The 22,024-nt window shown below is 40.0% G+C and overlaps 1 protein-coding gene across 6 annotated transcripts in view; it reads left to right on the top strand.

Moving 5' to 3' along the window:
• The first annotated feature begins 251 nt into the window (after positions 1–251).
• LOC120799632 (copine-8) overlaps positions 252–22,024 on the top strand; it is a 97,370-nt gene continuing 75,597 nt past the window's right edge. For 5 of the 6 annotated variants that reach the window (XM_040144882.1, XM_040144873.1, XM_040144856.1 and 2 more), the window contains exon 1: positions 252–439. In XM_040144882.1, the coding sequence (XP_040000816.1) occupies positions 342–439 (98 nt within the window). In that variant the 5' untranslated portion in view covers positions 252–341. The remainder of the gene's footprint in view (positions 440–22,024) is intronic. The other variant, XM_040144863.1, reaches the window with a different exon arrangement.

Below are 22,024 nucleotides of genomic sequence, written 5' to 3'. Positions count from 1 at the left end.
ACTTCCTTGGCTGTAAATCTGAAGCACTGAATTTAAATGAACTGAACAGAAGTCAACTGAACTGAATTTAAAGCCAAGAGACAGACAGAAAGAGGGGAAGGAGGTGGGAGGGTGGCATAAAGAAAGAGGGAAAGGGAGACGATAAAGAGAGATATACACACAGAGGAGGAGAAAGAGAGAAGTGACATCACATCTCCCAGCCTCTCCCTCTGGCACCTTTGCTCCACTTCTCGCAGAGGAGGCGCGCACACAGTTTCTCGCTCTCCACCTACGTCGCTCACATAGAAGGGGTGGACCGAACTGAAAAGGGAAAAAGGAAAAGCCTTGCAATTTTTGACAGGATGACCAACATTTTCTTAAACATGGCGTCGATAGGTGACTTCGACCCCCTCAGCGCGTCTATTCCTGCCACCAAAGTTGAAATCACGGTGTCCTGCAGGTAGGAGACTATGTCTGTTTAACCGGGTTTTAGTCTAACAGGGTTACGGGAAGAAAAACACCGAACTATGAACGCAGCTTTCAACTCTATTCAAGTTTCTGTTTACTACTAGTACTTAAAGTTTATATCGGCTAAAACACCGAGAAATTCCTGAAAATGTCCCATTTTCGCTTTTTATGGCGAGTAAACGTAACATTGTCTCAGTGTTACTGTACGTTACAGACAATTAGTAGACAGATGTGATACCAGTTTGTCACTTTTAATACACTTAAATCAAGTTAAAAGGAGCCATAATAACTGAATGATAACATAAACGAATGACTGTTACTGCAAAAATTGTACCCAACATATGTATACTGTATTAATAACGTCAAAATCCAGGGAGGTCAGCACAAACTCGTTTTCGAGTATTCACAAGCTTACTTTTTTTATACTAGCTACACGGGCACGTTTAAAGTGATGCGTACATACATATTAAGGGTCATGGGGCTATTACAAACATACTACCAGATGTACAGTCACACATGAAGACCACACACAGGCATAATATGGCGATACCATATGGAATATAATGGAATATAATACAGGAATATAATACAGAAGGATAAGGTAGCCTATAAACTATTTTGATATCAAAGGCACTGTTTAAAGAGTTGTATTCCCGCCATTGTGTCTGTAAAGTGGACGAGGATGCTAATGAGTTATTACTAATTATTTATACATTTCCTAGCTGTGTTGCCCTGCCTAAGAGTTGTTTTACTGTTGACAGTGCAGTATTTGACAATTGACAGTGATGTTGTTGCTATCGGTCACCTGTCAAAAGAGGCCATCATTTGGCGTATCAAATGCATACAGACGTTTTAAAACCATTACAAGGAGTTGTGGTATGTTAGCATGCAAATATGTGCGTATTATCTGACGTGACGGAAACAGACAGGGAAAGCAGTGAACAAGGCTGGGGTGTATTTAATCCCTTTTGAAGGGGGTCTTTCTCTCTCATTCAAGGAGGATTTTCCTCTCTACTTATGAGCAGGCAGAGAAATGCAGAGAATGTGTTTTATTTCTGTCAGACTGGTGACCCACAGTGAGCTACAGGCTGTATGCTTCACAGGTCAGCCACATGTTTTGAGGAGCCCCCAGTAAGGGATTATATTTAAATGTGTAGCCTCCATCGAACGAATTAGGTCACATTTTACATGGGCTGTCAGTGTTGTCTTTTACCATGATGAGGTTCCTTAATACACCGGTACATGTTTAGAATAGAGAGATGAAATACATACAAAGAAAAACGTTTTGAAAACAAAAGTGTTTTCTCATAAACACTTCAGAGTGTAACAGTAGAATGTCACACCCCTGAAGCTGCAATGTCATTGTAAAATAGGTTAAAAGTGATATCATCAGCAGTGTTACATCTCTATAGACTTTTAAAAAAATGTACTGTTTAAATGCTCAAATGAGCTGGGAATGGGTGGCATTCAATAGGACGCAGTGTATGGGTGTTCCTCTATATTGATAAATGAACTTCTATTGGACATTTTGCAATGTGCTTCTATATCGGATGATATTTAAATCTGTCATGCCTGCAGTTATTCAAATGTTGAACAGAAATAGGTTATGTTGATGCTGTGTTCCTTTTGGTAGTTTCCCATGCTGTCAGTGCATTGTTTGTGGTGTTGGTTGGGTTTTCTTGATGCAAGCATTATATCCCAAATGCTACTGGTCAGATTATTATTATTATTATAATAGTGTTAAAAATGTTGTCCCTTACACCTTAACTGGAATTGACTTTAAACATGCAACATAAATCCATCAATCCTTTCAGTTTCCGTTCATGTCTTTCTGCTATGAAACTATGCCCCTAAATCAAATATAAGTCATATGATTTTGATTGAATTTTGACCCGTGAAACAGAACATGTTGGTACTGGTTTTTTGCCCTCATTCTGGTGCCATTTGAAGGATAAACTTTCTAACTTTTTGTGATGTTACTGGTACACTACTTGCCTTAGAGGAGTGGACAGAAACAGTCTCCTTCCTTGCCTGAGTCTCTCAGATACTGTGGTTACTGTATTTCCAGAAGATTTCAGTACCATCTCTCTATGAACATGTTTGGTAGAGTTTGCTAATGTCTGAGTCACCCAGCTCCTCAGCCCCCAGGGGGGAAGGTGTTTTGGTGTTTGCCCTCCCACCTCCAACCTGAGTGAGATTGGGAATGTCATGGTTACAGCTGGGTGTGTGTGCACTTACTGTATGCGTTTGTTTGAGCTTATAGCATATATGTTGTGTGTTTGTGTATGTGTCAGTGATCTTGAGGCAGTGTACAATATCACCATGGTTACTATTTTTTTTAAAGTTCCCCCCTGTGTGTTTTCGGGGAGGCGTTAAGAGTGAGAAAGTTAACTGAAGAGACAGTGGCTTTAGATTGCACAATATGAATGACTCGCACTTTGGATTATAAAATATGCAATGTGGCTGCAATGATTGTCACTGTCATTCACAACTTATCTAGCATGAACCAGAGAAGGAGTTTGAAAAAAAATAAATTAATCTTTAACAGGTCATGTAGTTGAGTCCGAAGTCTTATGTTTGAGTGTTATTTTTGGAAATGAGCACAAAAATCTGCAATGCTGAGTTAATTCGCTTATTTACAATGTAAATCAGCATTCTTGAAACTCTTTTGAGTGTGCATTATGGTTTTAAGATGTTGTCACCTGTTACGGGAGAAACTGTAACAGGCAATCAGCCAAAAAGTGATATATAATCATCTCTCGTTTCACTTGTTATTTGATATTCATACTAATTAAGCCTTTTTGAGACACTGAATGACTTATCACGATGGAGGCTTGTAGGAAAGACAGAAAAGAAGGCGAGAAAAGAAAAAGAGTACTAGAGCCTTTGAGTAGATTGTCTCATTCCAAGTAGCTCTCCTCACGTAATTATTGTATAGTAAGTGGTGACACAATTGTTGGAGAAATATTAACACATCCTCTTAGCCTGCATCTCCAGCCAATTCTGATAATTCTCTGATGCTATGGGAATATGAAATAAGAGCTTGGCTCAGACTCAGCAGTTAGCTGGAGATATTTTGCTGATTGATGAGAGAGTCTGAGGTATCAATACGCTACCAGCTCTGTCTACTGTGTAGCACAAAAGCACACATGCATAAACGTTTTCACACATACTGTATACTGTAGGGCTAAATACTGTAGATGAATGACTGTACTCACAAACCATTCCTCACCTACATTTAAACAGTCACAGAAGAATAAATTACTCCCTGATGCACTTTTGTATTATCACCTACAAATTTGAGCCAGGGGACATTACTGTGCTTAATGGCCTCAAGCCCAAAATTCCATCATGGTCATCGATCAGGCCAGCACACATGCTGTTACCTGTTATTTCACACTCACAAACACACACATACACACAAAACCAATGCTTCTAATATTTCAAATAAGTGACAGGCTTTTAAGATTCCTTAGTGTTTTGAGAAAGTTTGGCTTTTTAGCGCAAATAAATATTGAAAAGAAATATACAGTATATTGATGTGCAATGAGTCAAGATTGTTGAGTACAAAACATGCATATGAACATGTAAGGAATCAACAAAAATATTGTTTTGGTTGAAAACTAATTTATTGAATTGGCACTGGTATCAAAAAATGTTATCTAGTCTTTGGTGTCTTTTAATGAATATGCTTTCTACAGCTGAAATAATCAGTCAATTAATCAATTAGTCCATCGACAGTAAAATAATCGCCAACTGTTTTTGCAATCATGGCAAATGTTTGATGTTTCCAGCTTCCTAAAAATGATACTTTTCCTTTTCATTGTTTTGCATACTTTCAGACAAAAAAGCAATTGATTACATCACCTTGGGCTATTTGAAAGGCTGATGATCATTTTTCATTATTTTCTGTTGTTTTATAGCCCTAACTATCAATTGTCTAATTGAGAAAATAATAAGTGGATTCATTGCTAACTAAAATAAACATTAGTTGCAGCCCTATTACTTTCTGGTCAACTTGTCGCTGTTACAAAGATACCAAAAACATTTTGGTCCTAACACCTTTCCATGTTATGTGCCATATTTTTCTGAACCTGAAGTCAGATAAAAGAAATCAGAGTGGAAACGTTTGTATTTAAAGGAGGATTAAGTGCTCCATGCTGGACTATCTGCCTCTTTGTATTATGAGTTGCTGTTACCACTCACACACACAACCAAGCATGCTAATGTGTCACCACAATGGTGTTTCTGTGTTTTGTTAGTGTTTAGGGAATTGCTTCTTTTATTTTCCTTGTGTTTTTGCTACTAGCATGATAGAGACAGTGAGAAGTAACAAATGAACAAACAAGCTGACAGGCCTAGAAGAATGACCCTGAGAGAGATGCGAAAGGGACTGGTTTTTGAGTATGATCTAAACAGTTTTTTCCAGTGTCTTTCAGACTGCTTGACACATTTTTCCCCATCTCTCCCTCCTCACTCTGTTTCTTGCGATGCATCGCCGCACTGTCAACAAACATAAAAGTTAACAGTAATAACTCTCACTTTCTTTCTTCTGTCTACCTTCTCTCTGTGGTTGAGCAGTGGGAAGTATAAAAAAAGGCACCTCTTTCCAGTATTCAGTGTTGCCACACCATATTGGTTGTGGTTTAATTAAAAAATTGAAAGACAGGTGTTTTTTATGGTTAGGGTCAGCCAACCATGACACACACATGCAGGCTTCATCATGCATGTGTGTTCTTAAAACCTCTAGGTAAATATGTACCAGTATTGTCACGATACCAAACTATAACTTCGATAAAATACCTGCCTAAATATCTTGATACTGATACTAAAACAATACCACTTAAATATCAATTACTAAACAGAGTTTAATATGTTCAATAGATCTCCTTGATGGAGGTCTATGTTGTACTGAGAACATTTTCTAGTAAGAGAAATAATTTTTGACAAAAATGTACAAGCCATGATTACCATTACCAGAACTGATTAAGTATAAATTGATCATTTATAACTGGTGTTGTTGATCTGCATACTTGTGAATGCGTGATTTTTAGCAGGTTGCAAGTTACGGTAAAGTTAATGTTACCAGTATGAAAATTGTGTTTGCATATAGTGATGTTTGCCACGTTGGTAAGTTAGCTAAAAAGATCAAGCCAAATTAAACAGTTATAATTACCCTTAATTGCCTCATTAAAGTCTGATGGTGAAAAAAGTTTACTCGTCACAGAATAAGTCACACTCGTTTGACTTATATTTGAGGCCATGGTGTAATTATGTTATCTATCACATTTACTAAGATGTTGCTCTTTTTATTCTTTTAACAGGTTGGCATGTTTGTCGACCAGATGCTTTGCCAAGTTGGTACTATTAGCTCCCTCAGTCTACATAGGTTTAAAACATCTTTTACAGTCTGGTCTTGCGGTGTCATTGGGCTTGCCCTGATTGTCTGCTACGTAGGTGAAATGCTGGCATATTTCGCTTTGTGTGTCTGCTTTGTTGACAAGCCGTGGATGGTAAGCAAGAGCACTTGTATTTGCAGCCACGCCTTTCATTTTTTCGCTTTCATGGTGAGTGGAATCAGAGCACAGGGAGAGCAGAGAGGGGAAGCAAGGAGCAGAGTGCTGCACATACTCACTGCCCTGATGTCACACATCGGTGCAACAAAGAAAATATGGCTCTTATTAAAATACTGTCATTCTTAAAGTATCGGTACTAATAAAATGGGGTATAGTACTATTTTTAACGGCAAGGTATTGCCATACCGTTCTAGTATCAGATAAGTATAGATGACTGTTGCATCTGAGTGAATTTCAAGTCATATCATTTCTTATACAAATTGTTCCTGACTAATTTCAGTGAAGGCTGGTTTGAATGGAGGCCAAATTTGAAAACAAGGTCATACTTGTTCAGGCCTGAAGGGTGGGACATGGATTTACTCAAAAAAATGTGTCATCATATCAGCTTCACACTAGTATAAATATGAGTTCAAATACCCATTATGTAAGAGTAGTTTAGAGTAATATTTTAGGGCAACTTAAAGTGGATATTCTATAGTTTACCAAAGGACGTAGTCTAAAGTCAGTAAATGTTTCAGGCAGGGTCCACACCAAATCTGAATCTAACCTTTACCATATATCCATAACTTAAGCACTGCCTCAGGAAACAACAGGTGGTTCCACAGGTAAGAGTTCCTTCACCAGTGGAACCAACTTAAACTCTCCTGCTGAAGCTGGATTACTGTACATACAGTCTGCTGTTTGAATCAGTTGGCAGTAAGCAAGCGAGGTGATCATATGCTCATCATGCTGTTTAAGAGGTTGATTGTATTCTGTCTCCTAGTGGAAAACCTGGCCTTTGTCTAATTTTGAATGGGCTCATTGGGCAGCATGATTGTCAGTATGTGCTGGCAGGCACACACCGACAGTTTGAAGCTAGAAAAAAGAGTCCATTGGGAACAAATCATAGCATCAGTAACATCTCGTGCCTTCTCTGTTTCTTCCTTTTTCTAAGCACTGCTGTTGCCCATCAGCTGGTGTTACATTAACGCTGAACACAGCATGACCACAGGCACACGGATGAACCTGTTACATCAGTTTGAGATTTGCGTATGATCTCCTACTACCAGTTGCATTAGTTCCTCCAACTCCATATTTATATGCTTGATGTATTATCCATTTGGATTAAAAATTGGCTTTGAAAATCCAGCTACCTTCAAAGCTGGTCATCTAATCAGTGAATGTTTTACACCTGGGATGTCAGGTGAATGTGATTAACTATATATAAGGACAGAAAAGCAGCAGTGGTCTGGGACTAGACAACCAACATTAAGGTAAAATTGTGACATACTGTGGACTGTTTTTACGCCTGTCACCTTTGTAGCCATTTTTTTCACTTATCCGGCCTGACTTACTAATATCTACCCAGAGGCTAGTTTGTCCCTCTGTCAGTTTGTCATGTTGCCCACACAACCAGCAGCACAGTCAGAGTGTTTTGCTAACTATGTATTTGAGCGTGCGTGCGGGTTTAATGTAAAAGCACTGTTGCCCATTTCACCTTTTTTTTTTCTGTTTTGAAGTCTTTGGTTTGTGTGTGAATTGCCATTGTTCTGCATTTTGGTCTTTCTAAATAGTTTTGTTGCCAAAGGAATATATAGGTTGCCACCACCATGGGTTTAAGGCTGAAATTAAACCATTATTTGTTAACTGAGGCTGCCAAAAGCCATTCTTTTTTTATTGTTTCTTTAAATGTGAATCTTTAACCATAACACACAAGATTTCATTGTTTTGCAGAGAAGTGTAGAAAAGAAGTGAAGAAAATTAAACAAATTTTTGGTTTGTTTTTAAAGCCCCAATATGCAATTGATGCACTCCCAAATCAGGGATTCTGTTCTGTGTGAAGTGACTAATAAATACATTTTTAACAAGTAATTGAGCAGTTTGAATTTTGTAAACAGCAAAAACAGAACATTCCCTTGGGGGTTATACAAATTATTTTTACATAGCTGTTGACCAGGATAACCCTGGCCACTGCTAAAAGTTTCTAATATACTTCTGATATTAAAGAAAAACAAAACAAACAAGAAAACAAATGTTTATCTATGCAAACAAAGAGCATGACGGCAGGTGAGAACAGTTCTGCTGTAGAGTGTTGCGTGTATATAAGATGAGGGACAAAATCACAAGCACACATTGTAATCAATGTATAAGTGAAGTAATGATATTGAATATTTTCAGAATGTAAATTTTTTTTAAAAAAATTACTGAAATTTTTTAAGAAATAGAACAGCATGTTCACTGTGCATAGTCCAAAAGTTAACTTTCCACAAATTAAGAAAAACAAATTGATTTTCCCATTAGCTACTATGAAGTTTAGTTTCCACATGGAGCAGAACATGCATTCAATGATCATGAAAGTTAGTGAGAACATCAATAAAAACATCCTAAAAAACACTTGAACTACAGGATGTGAAGCTTCCAATATTAAAACATTGATTTGTTTTTATCTTAGCATGGGAAGGAGATAGAATGAAGACACTTCAGGTTATTGGGCCACAGCCAAGAAAAGGATGAAAAGTAGGTTGGTTAAATGTAGGTTTTGTAATGCTGGATCTTACAAAAACAGACACAGAATTTGGACTATTGAGCCAAGATTAAATGTAAAAAAGCTTCAAAGCTTGACATTTTGAATTCTATTATGACTCCAGGTCATTGCTATAACTATAAATACGCATATTTAAAAGTTACGCGTTTCTGTGCTTATTTTACTGACAATGATTTCTTAGAATTGTTATCATTCATTGTTGACTGCATGAGGCAGGGGTATCAGCAAAATATTACATATCGAGGTATTTCTTTAAGAGATAAAGTAAAGCTACTCTTAGAGGGTCATATGCTCTATATTGCGTCCAGTGCCCCCTGTGGACTTCACACTATTGATTGTACTGATTCACATTTTAAGTCTCACTATTGCCATTTCTCTCATAAAGCAACTACAGAGAAGCTTTCATCACACAGCCTTATATTTTGCTCCGAGTGTTGGGGGTGAACCACTTACCCTGCAACCCCACCCTTTAACATCACAAGTCAAGACCGAGCTGCTATCTATTTTCAGGTTGCTCACTCCCACTCTATGAGAAGTGATTGCGTTGACCTTTTTGGCCCCATAGAGCTTACATAATGGTTCTCTTATTGAAGATGTCGTTGACAACCATCACATTGAAGGGAAGACGGGGTTGCCTGCTGCGTGCCGGCTCAATACCAGCTGAAAGCACAAAAGGGTGTTTGCGATTGTGTGCGATGACACAACGGTTGATAACTTTTTCTGTATGTTTACATGTGGTTCTGAACAGCAGGGAGCACAAATGATTTTGTAGGACAGCACAGTGGTGCTGGCAATCAGTAAGACAAAGCTATATTGAAAAAAAACCCTTTCTGAGCTGCCATGAATTGATGCCATTGTCTTGTCTGTCTTACACTACCAGTTTCTGAGGGTCTTTTTGCCTTCTGTCGTGTGTTTATGTGCATATGTGAGAGTTTTTGTGTGTGCGTTGGAGGCCACAGTCTTATTCTGTAATCATGTTTGGACTTTTTCTAGTCAGCTCAGTAAAGATTTACGCACTCGGAGGAAAATACTATAGACCACCTTCCTTCTGTTGTTTGCTCACTACAGGTGGTTTTTCTACATAAGTCACCAGATGGTATGTGCACCCTGTCACAACGTGTGTGTGTCTGAGTTTGTTTAATTGCACTGTACACCACATACATTTTGACAACACACACACACCAACACACACACAAAAAACACACACTGATACAATTCTTCTGCTCCATACATCACGCTGTATAGCTGCAGTGAGAAAATGGATTGTTAAAGATCTGACACAGAGGGTGAACACGTCATTGGCAAAGGTCAAGGGTGACACCCCCCCCCCACTCACACACACACACACAAAACACCAGATACAACATTGACTCAAGGACACAGACACACACACACTCACTCACACACATGCACAAACAAATATACAAAAACCTTTCGCATCAGCAACTCAAAGGCAAGTTAACTTGAGTCATAGATGGATCGTTGCAAATAATAAACCGTAACATGATTGTATTTGTTCCCTAGTTGCTCGTACTCAGAATCTCTTGACTGCTATTCATTTTCTTGGAATAAGATTTTGTCATAGATGTCTAGTCAGGGTTCTTCTGAATTATTGTCAGGATATTCCTGGAGAAGCAGTGAGACCTTTTGACCTCTGGGTCAAACAGGTGTTAAAAGCTCTGCTCAGTGGACTATTAGAGAATGTGCTGAAGACCTGATGGCAAATGAATCATCAATAACTACCAAGATGTACAGCAGAAAGCCCTAGGGAGCAATTCTACTGAAGGATTGCATATGTGATGACACATAAATAATACACACAATATGTACACAGATCCATCACAAGCATTAAAACACTCATGCATGCACTCACACTCGCAGATGTTTGTGCTGCTGTGCCTTCCATCAGGCAGACAGCTGATGACATTTTCTGCACAAGACCAACACACACACACACACACACACAAAACACAGTCACATTTGATGCTCTGACATTTTATTTTCATATTGATGTAGATTGCATCCTGTGGGATATAAAGCCATAATAAAACAAATCAAAACATCTATAAATTCTGCCAGCTCAATTTGATTTTTTGACATTTTGGTTGTGATATCTGAATGGAAAATCAGCTATATCTGGTTAAGATTTTTCCTCTGCCATTTCACAAAAGAAAGGCGTAACTTTAGACACTGAGCTCTCAGATTGTCATTGCAACACAGATTTAGACTATTTGACAAGATTGCTTGACACACAGGAAATCACCCTCACAGCCCTATTTACAACCAGGGATTCTGCCTCCCTGCCTCCCTGTCTCCCTGTCTCTCATTTAGAAGCCACTGGCTTCACCCTGCACATCTAAGCATATCTCTCTATTTCTCTCACATGCACAAACACACACTCGGTGTCCTATTGATAACATTGTATAAATACATGTAATGCAGAAAAAGAAAGATATGGAAATTAATACTGTATGAAGGGATTCAGAGAAAGAGAAACACCTCTTTCTTCCTCGCTTCCTTCATTCTCTGGCCTTGTTGTTGCCTACGGTAGCTCTGAGGTAGCCTCATCATAACAGTTACACAAACATGCATGCACTCACACTGTCCGTCAGTCTGTAACAGTTATTCACAGAGACAGACAAGTGCAGACACATTTGGAAACCACCCGCGCACACACACACCTCGCATAAGCACAAAATTTTTTTATTCATACACACACACACACACACACACACACACACACAATTTTACTGCTCAAGAAACATCGTAGCATGTCCCATTTATCATGCGTTGACGCTGACATTGTTGTATATGATTATAGCTAAGCATAAAAAATTATAAAAATAAAAACCAACATTACAAATTAGGCAAATAAGATCTTTTTATCACTATGTCACCCTTAAATTTTTTATGTAAAGCAGCTGAGACTTGGCTTTTGTCAGTACTGAGCAGTTAAAGTCATGTGTAGGATAGTGGAATGTGTTGATAAAAGAAACTATGCAGGTTGGGCTAAATTGCACTGAAAGCGGTGACAAAGGCAATTAAGTTAAAATGCCACTGGCACAGATGTGTGGCTGTGTGTTGTCTATGAATGATGTGTATTTTGTTGCACATATCTGTGTAAATGCAGAGCGGAATGGCATATTTTAGCGTTTGTGTGTGTGTGCTGAGATGTTCTCTTGGCTCTCCCAGCCCTTGTCAAGAAGAATTAGGGCAGCCCTCTTAGATAAGCAGTGAGAGAATACATGCTGCTGATGCTTCCATTCAGTGTGTGTATGTCTGTGTATAAGTGTGTGAGAGAGATTGGGGGGTGATTGTGCAGGCATGTTCTTTTCTTCATTCTCTGTAACAAATGAACAAAATTGGTTAGATCAGTAAAAATACAGAGGGAAAATTAGGAAAAACACACAACAGGAAGCAGGTACCTGTAGCATTGTGCTCAGCGACCTGTTGAGAACAATCTGAGCATGCCCAGTTGTCTCCGCTTGCTCCACATGTTTCCAAGAATATTCCTGGTCTGTTGCTAAGCAGAGACACACACACACACACACACGTACACACACACACACACACACTCATTGTAGAGTCCTGCGGTGGTAGATGTGAGAGGTGCATGAAAGGCCAAGAGAATAGGACCTCTATTTAAATCTAAATACACAACAAAACAATACGGATCTTTGATAAAAACTGTTGAATTGAAGTCGGTTCGGTATGTGTAAGATGTGACATAAAAACTTCACTATTTTCCAGTGTTTACTTTCAAGATATCATTAGTGTCAATGTAAAAATAACTTTAATTGATAAGATTTGAATAAGACAGCATTTGTCTTTTCTAAACCCATCACACTAGTTTTGTAGTAGTCTCTGATGTGGCACTTACAGTCTTTGTATAATATATGAGGTGTGTTTGACCTCAGTAACAAGCCCTTAAAGCACCATTAAACAGTATTATTGGTATTATATTTTTGGTTTCTGGTACTGGCATGCCCCCTCAGTAACAATGCTTCAGTCTGCAACTTTTTGCTGCTTTAAGCTTCTTACAGCTCATTGTGATTTTGTGTATTGTGGTTGGCCGGTCTGTACCTTTTTACAGGGACAAAAACGTTAATGTTAGAATTTCCTGAATCATATCCTCATTTTGAAATTAGTCAATTCTGGACATTTACGCGTAAACTTTGGGAGAAACCCCTTTAGCAAAAATTAATTATTTACTTATAATTAAAAAGCAAAGGCCATTTTAACATTAGCACCTGATTTGTAAAAAGAAGAGGAAGAGGAGCAGGCCACAAAATGAGTCTTTGATAGTTCAAACCGGAAGTTAGGGGAATAGAACCAAGGTCTCTGGTATGAACAATGTTTGCTCTGTGCCCCACCTGTGCTGCTGGGCTTTGACAGAACCTAAGTCTACATGTAATATTGATGTGTTAGGATTGTAAATATGTAAGGAGCTCTGACATCCGGAGGGAGCTCAGAGTAGAGCTGCTGCTCCTTCGCGTCGAAAGGAGCCAGTTGAAGTGGTTTAGGCATCTGATTAGGATGCTTACTGGGCACCTTCCTTTGGAGGGCTTCCGGGCATGTCGAGCTGATAAAGAGATCCCGGGCTAGACCCAGAATACGCTGGAGAGTTTATATATTGTCTTGGCTGCCTTGCTTAACCTGCTGCTACTGCGACCTCGGATAAGCAGTAGAAGATGAATGGATGGAAATGTTGAACCACACCATGACTTCATTTTATTTTCTCACTAGTACTCTGTGCAATTGAAGTCCCTTTTGACTTCGCTAACAAGTCCTGTTTCAAAATAGGATCCAATTCTTATACTATATGGCTTTGGGTGTTGAAATAAGATAGATACAGTATACACATCAGGAAATGAACTTACTGGCCACATCTTATTGTCCACAGACCATTGTCTATCTGATGATCACACAGATTATTTTCCATTCTTAAGGATTTAAACCTTTCAAGATATTAATTTATTTACCAAGTGGCACTGCAGTTCTTGCTTTTAGAGTAACCTCAGCAGGTTTGTTTGCATAATCAGTGGTAGTGGGGGTAGTTTCACACGAAAAAGCAACTTCAACACATACTTTCTATAGCACCTGAAAACCCACTGCTAGTCAAAGTAAACTGTGTAGGGAATTGACTTGCATCTCTCTCAGGGTATTGGTCAATCTTCATCTCTCTTTTGTGGGTGTTTTCAGTCCCACATGGAACCTAGTCAACAGTCAACACAGCGAAAATAGTCTATTTGTTTTCTACCCAGTGTTATCCTTAGTATTTCTAATTTGTCTGTGTGTTCTTTATCTTGTTTACTGAGTTGATGTATTGGAGGTTTACTATATCTGGAATATTGGACCAGCGCATATCATGAAGCAATATCTCTTAGGGAATTTGAATTCACTCGTTTGTGTGTGCATATGTGGCATGGTGGACAACAGGGTTAGTTGAACTGGAATATCACTGGACCGTAGACAGGTTGGTCCATGTGGTTCAATGTGTATCTACATATGTGTCTAACTGTATCTATTTCAGTGAGATAGTGTAGTCCTCGCAGAGCCTATTCAGTTCACCGTCAAACTGAGAAAGAGACAGACATACAAAAAGGGAGAGAGGGAGGAAGAGAGGAAGAAATAAAACAAAGGACAGAATTGGAAGTTATGCTCTGGGCTCTCAGTGAGAAAACCCCTTTTCCCACGAGAGGAGGACAGGGCAAGAGAAAGGAGAGGATTTGGAAATAAAGAAAATAATAAAATAGAATAATGATGTAAAAGGAGTGGAGAATAATTCAAGGTATATGAAAAATACAAGTAAGGACAGGAGAGGTTTGAGGAAGCAGAGGTGTAGCAGAAGAAATGTGATGAGAAGACACAGCACAGTGTGTATTTAGCTTGAGAGCAGCAAATTCCAGGTATGAAACAGCTGTAGGAGGAGCAAAAATGAGTGACTTTATGGTTGACAAATAACCAGAAATACTGTTGAAGAGTGACACATGTTTATAAAAAAATATTATATCAAATCTTTGAATGAAAACCAGCCATTAAAATAAATGTCAGTTAACGACACAGATATAGTGTAACACCTCATACAAAAACAATTCAGATTGTTCAGACTGAATCATTTATCAATTCACTTACACATTGGAAGTGGTTCAATTACAATGATTAAGTTGTTTTTAGAGGGCTATATCTCTGTAAACAATGTGCAAAAGTCAATATAAGGCTTAATTTATAAAGCTACATTAGAAGTACTAACTATGGGAATGAAGTGTAATGAAATTAGTAATAAATTGATTTAATGGTATGGGTTTGCATTCAAAAGTATACTTATACAAAGTATAGGTCATCTCATATAACTCAAAGGAGCTTGTGCTTCTCGCTTTCAATGGGATATTGGTATATTGGTCTTTTTCCAAGCATCATTTCCTAGAACAAGCAACCTGGTGTGCTCATATCACATTATTGATACAGATTTTAAGGTTTTAAGGCTTACTGGCCACAAAATTGAACACAAATACAGCTGGCATGAGTTGCACTCAAATAAATAATAAATAGAAGTATTATAAGCTAAATTTATTTAAAGAATAAAAAATAAAAGTACTTGTTTTGCAGAAAATTTGGCCCTTGTGATGGATACATTGTTAAATGTGATTATTATTAGATTGTTAATAATGGTGCATCAGTGTGTAAGCAGCATTTTTCTGTTGTTGCTTTTGGAGGTGGAGCTAGTTTTAGCTACTTTACATAAATTTAGGCAGTTTAGGCCAGTGGTTCCCAACCATGGGGTTGGTCACAATGGCCAAAAGGTAAATCTGAGGGTTCGTGAGATGATTACTGGGGCAGGGAAGACGACAAAACAGCTACACAAATTTTCTTTCATTTTTTTGTACTTATCTCTAGTCTTAGTTTTTTTGTGACATATTGGATAATTTGACTGCTTTGGGTCTCAAGCAGTTATTTAAATGAAACCATTTGAGAGGTTTAGAGAGGTAATTACTCTTTAGTGAAACTGTAGACATATGAAATGTGACAAGGGGTCCCAACTAGACACTGCTATTTTGTAAGTCACAAGCCAAAACGGCTGGAAATCAGTGGTTTAATCTTAATAATAATGATCTGAAAAGTAGCTTGTAGCTATAGCTAGTAGTTTAGTTAAAAGTACAATATCTCTCTCTGAGACATAGTGCAGTATAAAGTATAGTATAAATTATAAAGTTTTATAGTGTTTTATAAAAGTATTATAAAAGTATAAAGTAGCATAACATGGAAATACTCAAGTAAAGTAAAAGCACCTCAAAATTGTGCTTAAGTACAAATTGAGTAAATGTACAGTTATTTTCCACTAGTAACTCCAGTCTAATTAACTTATTAGAACTGACTGAGAATGAATGAAAAAGCCCATTAAGAAAAACAAATCATATAGTGTAATCTTACAGGAAAACATGCTAATCAGCCATAAATACAGAATAAATCAGAAACATAATGACAAAGAAAAAAGTTATATCATGTGTTCTTCTTACATTATGTGCTCTTTCTATACATTTATCTACAGCAGAAGGACAACAGAGGGAAAATGTTGTTTAATTGATTGTGTTGAAAAACTGAAAAAGAAAAGAAATGAAGGCTGACACTGAAGATGAGATGATAGCATCTGCACTCACTGAATGAGATCATGGCAGGCTTTCTTTCACAAAAATTAACAGTTATATTAGCAGCAGCAGCAATGGCTACCATAACCATACATCTAGCTATAATATTTAACTTAGAAAAGCACTGCCTTGAGCCATAGTCTCTATACTCTGCACCTCTGTTATGTGGCTTTTTAACCCCCTCCTCTTTCACACCATCTCTCTCAACTTTTCTCTCTTTGTCTGTGCACATGGTTAAACCTAGACTCCAAATAGATTCCATAACGATAGAAATAGAGTAGTTTAACACACACACGCACTCAAACAGGCACACACACATATTAAGCTTCCTTTTGCTGCTCTCACAGAGTTTGGGAAAGCTAATTAGACTGCCTTTCCTCTCTTTCTCAATGTGCAACTCTCTTTCACTCAACACGTGTTTCTTTCTCTCAGTTCTGTCCTTTCGCAGTGTAGTGCTTACACATTATCTTTCCTTTGCATTATCCTTTTCCTCTCCTCTCCTCTCCTTCTCTTCTCTCCTCTCCTGTCCTCTCCTCCAGTCTCCTCTCCTGTCCTCCCATTTCCTGTCTGTGGTGTGAGCGTGATTGAGGGTGGTGGATGTGCTAGTGGCGCAGAGTTTTGAATTAATTTCTGTCCCTATTTCTGGATTTTCTACTGTACTCTTCATTTGTCCTATGTGCATGATCAGGTAAGCTTTTTCTTAATAGTTTCATTGATTGAGTGTTTGCCGAGTGATTGGTGGTTTTGTTTGGTGGTTTTCGGGAGGGATGGCGTCCTCCGAGACGCCACCTCCGTCTATTCTTCAGGGAGTAATGATAGTTCCGCCTGATAGTAACATAACTGTGGAGGAGGTTCTGTTGGCTGTCAGTGAACAGGTAGGATAGGTTAAATTATCTTTTGCATCAAGAATGAACAGAGCAGTGGTTGTGTTTTTGAAAGATGAGCCTCATGTTCATCATCTGGTTGAGAGTGGTGTGTTTATCAGGGAGACTTTTGTGCAGGTCTCACCGCTGTCAGTTCCCTCCACGTGGATGACCTTATCCGGTGTTCCGCCATTTGTACCTAACGAGTTGTTACAGAACAAGCTCCGTAGGTTTGGTAAATTTGCCAGCGGATGTAAAACAGTGAGTTTTGGATGTAAGGATCCCAAACTGAATGAAGCATGTTCAGTCTCTGAGGCGGCAGGCATTCATGTACCTGGACTCGCCGACACAAACACTGGAGGTGTCTTTCAGAGTGAAGCACGGTGATGGCTATTATATGCTTTATGCCAGCTCAGGACAATTGAAATGTTTTGAGTGTGGAGATGTCGGCCACAGACAATTTGCATGTCCGCATAAACAGCAGGTGGATGTGGCAGACAAGTCCGCTTGTGCCGAGGCGACAGCAGGCGTCCCTGCTCGTACCGAGGCGGTGGCGGACGCTACTGATTCACACACCGAGAATAATGATTTAGATAGGGAGGAACAGAGTCAGCTTGAGAAGCAACAGGCTACCATGACTGCAGAGAACCTGAGCAGCTCTCAGTCTGCAGGCACTGAGATACAACCACAGTCAGCAGAAAATGTCGAGGAAGCAGCTTCCACAAGTTCTGCAGGCAGAGATCACAGTGTGATCACCAGTGAAGGACAAGGTGTGCTCAATAGCCAAGTATTATGTGAAGGAGAAGAAATGGAGTATGACTCTGAGTCAGATACAGTATCTATTGGTGAAACTCCTAACAGGAACACAAACCTCTACTCTTTAGAGGAAATAACTCAATTTCTGGATGAAACATTTGAAAAGTCTGTTAGAGTGAATGAAAACTTCAGAGCCACTGACAAATTCATCAGGTCTGTTGGCATATTGAAAAAACTGGTCGGTTTTGACCTTTTGGATGAAAAGAAACACTCTCTGAGAAAAGAAGAAAAAGTAAAACTGCTAAAAAGACTAGACAGTAGCTAACATGATCATGTATCACAAGATGTTTTCCTCTCTTTACTGTTCCCTGCTTGTTTCTTTTCTGTTTCTCTTCTCTGACCTCTCTATGCGGAGCATCAAAATATTGAACCTGAACATTAATGGAGGGAGAGACTGGCACAAAAAGGCAGGATCAATTCATCATTGGTGGGGATATCAACTGTGACAAGACAAGTGAGGATCCCCACCCATAGTCATCTAAGAGCCCAAACAGTATCATAACACAACTGGATCTGCCTGACACATGGAGGGTCAAACATCCAAAGTCCAGACAATATGCATGGGTGAGAATCAGAGATAACACAATGAGAGCAGCCAGACTGGACAGGATCTACATTTCCCAAAGTCTTAGCACCAGACTAGTCTACAGTCATATAAGTCCAGTTGGATTCACTGTCCACCACTTAGCATAGATTTGATAATTTCCTCAGGCGAAAGGGTTAAATCCTACTGGATTTTGAACAATAAACTTCTGCAAGACAGATCTTTCTGCCAGTGCTTTGAATGCTTTTGGGAGCAGTGGAAAATTAAAAAAATTGATTTGAGTTCATTGAAACTGTGATGGGAGATTGGTAAGGCACAAATTGGTGTTTATTGCTAGCAGTACACCTCCCATTCCACTGCTACGATTAGTTCCGGAACTTGAAGTGAACATTAGAAACATTGAAGAAGGGTTGCATAGAGACTCAGATCCCACTACAGGTCAACTGCTACATGAAAAGAGGCTGGAGTTTAGCTCCTTCCGGCAGGAGAGAGTTTAGGGAGCCCTGGTCAGGTCCCGCTTCCTCCAGCTAAAGGATATGGACGCTCCAAGCTCCTTCTTTTTCAATCTGGAGAGATCGGTGGCACAAGGGATGCAGATGACCTGCCTAAGTCTGCCAGGAGGCAGAGTGACCACTAATCTGAGCGAGATCAGGAACCATGCGACAGATTTCTACGCTGACCTCTTTGGTGCAGAGCGATGCAGCATGGAGTGCCGTGAGGAGCTCCTGGAAGGGCTTCCTCAACTAAGCCCAGACGAGAAAGCTGCCATGGATTGTGAGCTGACTCTGGAGGAGTTGACGGTTGCCGTTAACCAGATGGCATCAAGTCGGGCACCAGGGATTGATGGTCTTCCCAGTGACTTTTGTAAGCATTTCTGGAATGCCGTTGGACCTGATTTACATGGTGTTTTGTTCGATTGTCTCAGAACAGGATCCCTCCCAGTCTCTTGTCAGCAAGCAGTGCTTTCCCTGCTACCCAAGAAAGGAGTCCTGGCCTTACATAAAAACTGGAGTCCAGTTGCCCTCTTCTGTACAGACTATAAGGTGCTTTCCAGATCCTTATCAAACAGACTCAAGGATATCCTGGAAATAATTGTACACACAGACCAAACTTATTGTCTACCTGACAGGACAATCATGGACAACATTTTTCTTATACGAGATTTTACTGATGTGTGTAAATGATAATGTTAATTGTGGTATTGTCTCTTTGGACCAGGAGAAAGCTTTTGATAGGGTTGATCACTCTCGTTTTTTTTCTGCACTTAGGGCTTTTGGTATTAGGGATGGTTTCCTGGCTTGGGTTGGTGTATTGCATAATGGTGCTCAATGTATGGTGAAGATGGGGACAGGGCTGAGTCGGCCAATCCCCGTACAGTGAGGGATAAGACAGGGTTGTTCTATCAGAGGTCAACTATATAGCTTAGCTATTGAGCCCTTGCTGTGCAGGTTAAGAGGTCGGCTAGGTGGTCTCTCACTTCCTCGGCCCTCTGACTTTGATCATCTTCCTACTGTTTTTGCTTGTGCAGACAATGTTTATATTTTTGTCTCCAGTCAGCGGGATGTTCAATGTTTGCAGGAGATCCTGACTCTTTATGAAAAGGCATCATCTTCACGGGTGAACTGGGTTAAAAGCGAAGCTTTGTTGGTGGGACAGTGCAGGAATCAGGTAGTGCCCAGTCTGCATGGAGGACTTAAGGAGGGGAAGGAAGGGCTGAAAGTGCTGGGAGTATTTTTGGGCAGCGAGGACTTTCAAAGAAAGAACTGGGAGGGAGCTAAGGAGAAAGTGTGCACTCAGTTTTCTAAATGGAAATGGTTGCTACCCCAGTTGTCATATAGGGAAAGGGTTCTGGTTGCCAATAACTTGGTCGCCTCGACTCTCTGGCACAGACTCATTGCTATTAAGCCACCAAGAGGCCTGCTAGAGGACATTCAGAAAGCCATCCTGGACTACTTCTGGTCTGGCCGCCACTGGGTCTGGGCAACAACCCTCTACATGCCTGTGGCTGAAGGGAGGCAGGGGCTTATCAACATCCAGTCCAAAATTGTCTAATTTAGTCTTCGGGCTGCACAAAGACTACTGTACAACTGTGGCCTTTCCTGGTTCGATATAGCTTGTCTGCTGCTGAGGAGAGCTGGGCGATTGGGCTATGATAAACAGCTTTTCCTCCTACAACCAGAGACTGTGGACATCACTGGACTAAGACCTTTTTAAAGCTCTGTACTGCAGGCATGGCAGATTTTTAAGATTGCATGTGATGCAAATGAGACTCTGGGCATGTGGTTGTTTGAGGAACCTTTGTTTTTCAACAAGCTTTTAAAGATCCAAACATTGCAGTCTGCCAGCCTGCGAGCCAGTCTCAGAGGGGCAGGCTGCACCAAAATGGCACATCTGATGAAGGTGATGGCAACATCTGTGGATGCCCTGTCCTGTCTTTGCTGCCCTGCCACAAACCCTGAGAGCATTCACAGAAGATGGTACTCTGTATGACCAGTGGAGTGAAGGCTGTGAGTACAGTTTCCTCTCTGTGTCTATCACCCCAGCTGTTGGGGAGTGGCAGGAAGGAGGAAGTCAGATGCTATTGTTCACAGCCCCCCACCTGAAACGTTTCAGTCTGTGGGGAAAAAAGCAGTCTATCAAATCTGCGTAAAGTTTCTGAACCTGCGCTCTTTGGCAGGGGTGAAAGATTTGAGGTGGACTGATTTTTTTGGTAGAGACGCTTCCCCAAAAGGCAGCTGGCAGTCCCAGTACAAGCTGCCTGTTGAAAAGCGAACAGACCTCCAGTGGAGGGATGTACATGGGGCAATAGCTACAAACAGATACAGAGCGCACCTGGATCCAGAGCTGGGGGAGGAATGTATTTTCTGTTTTCAGACTGAAACCCTATTACATTTATTTGTTCAGTGTCCTCGGCTGTTGGCACTGTTTTAGCTTTTAAAACAGTGGTTTCAAGGTTTCGGGGGGAATTTTTCTTTTGGTTTGATCATTTTTGGCCCCAAATACAGTGCAAAGAAGAAGACTGCATATACATTTATGAACTTTTTATCTGGATCTGCAAAGTTGGCCATCTGGCTGATGCCCAGGAACCGGGTTCAGAGCACTGGCAGTGTGGAAATTGTGCCAGTTCTGTAGGGGCTATTGAAGGCCCGACTGAAGATGGAACATGCTTATTATCATAGGATGGACAATATGCAAACTTTCAGGGATATTTGGGCTGTGTGGGGGGGTTTAATGCTCTGTTGGGGGGGACGGAGAGTTGATTGTTAATTTTTGATCAGATAAACAAATTTTTTGTTGGGGCGACTCGTGTTGGCTTTTTTTTTTTTTGTGTTGTTTTCCCTTCTGTGCTCTTGGGTGATGATGTGACAATGATCTGGCTTCTCCTGATAATGGTTTAATAAAGGGATTATTAAAATCCAAATCCTCTCTTCTCCTCTCTCCGTCTTCCTCCAGTGGGCTAGAAACCCAATTTATGTCTGTAGCATTGGAGAGGGTTGTTGAGGAATCGGGGGGGGGTTTGGTGACGTGTTGTAACGGTAACACACTGTCAGGGACACGGCCTCTCAAGCCAGTCCAAAAGGAACTGTTGATGCATTCATTAATTAAAA

Source organism: Xiphias gladius, chromosome 2 (assembly GCF_016859285.1).
Source record: "Xiphias gladius isolate SHS-SW01 ecotype Sanya breed wild chromosome 2, ASM1685928v1, whole genome shotgun sequence".
NCBI lineage: Eukaryota > Metazoa > Chordata > Actinopteri > Istiophoriformes > Xiphiidae > Xiphias > Xiphias gladius.
Note: the sequence above shows the minus strand (reverse complement) of the source record. Positions and strands in the feature narration are given on the sequence as shown.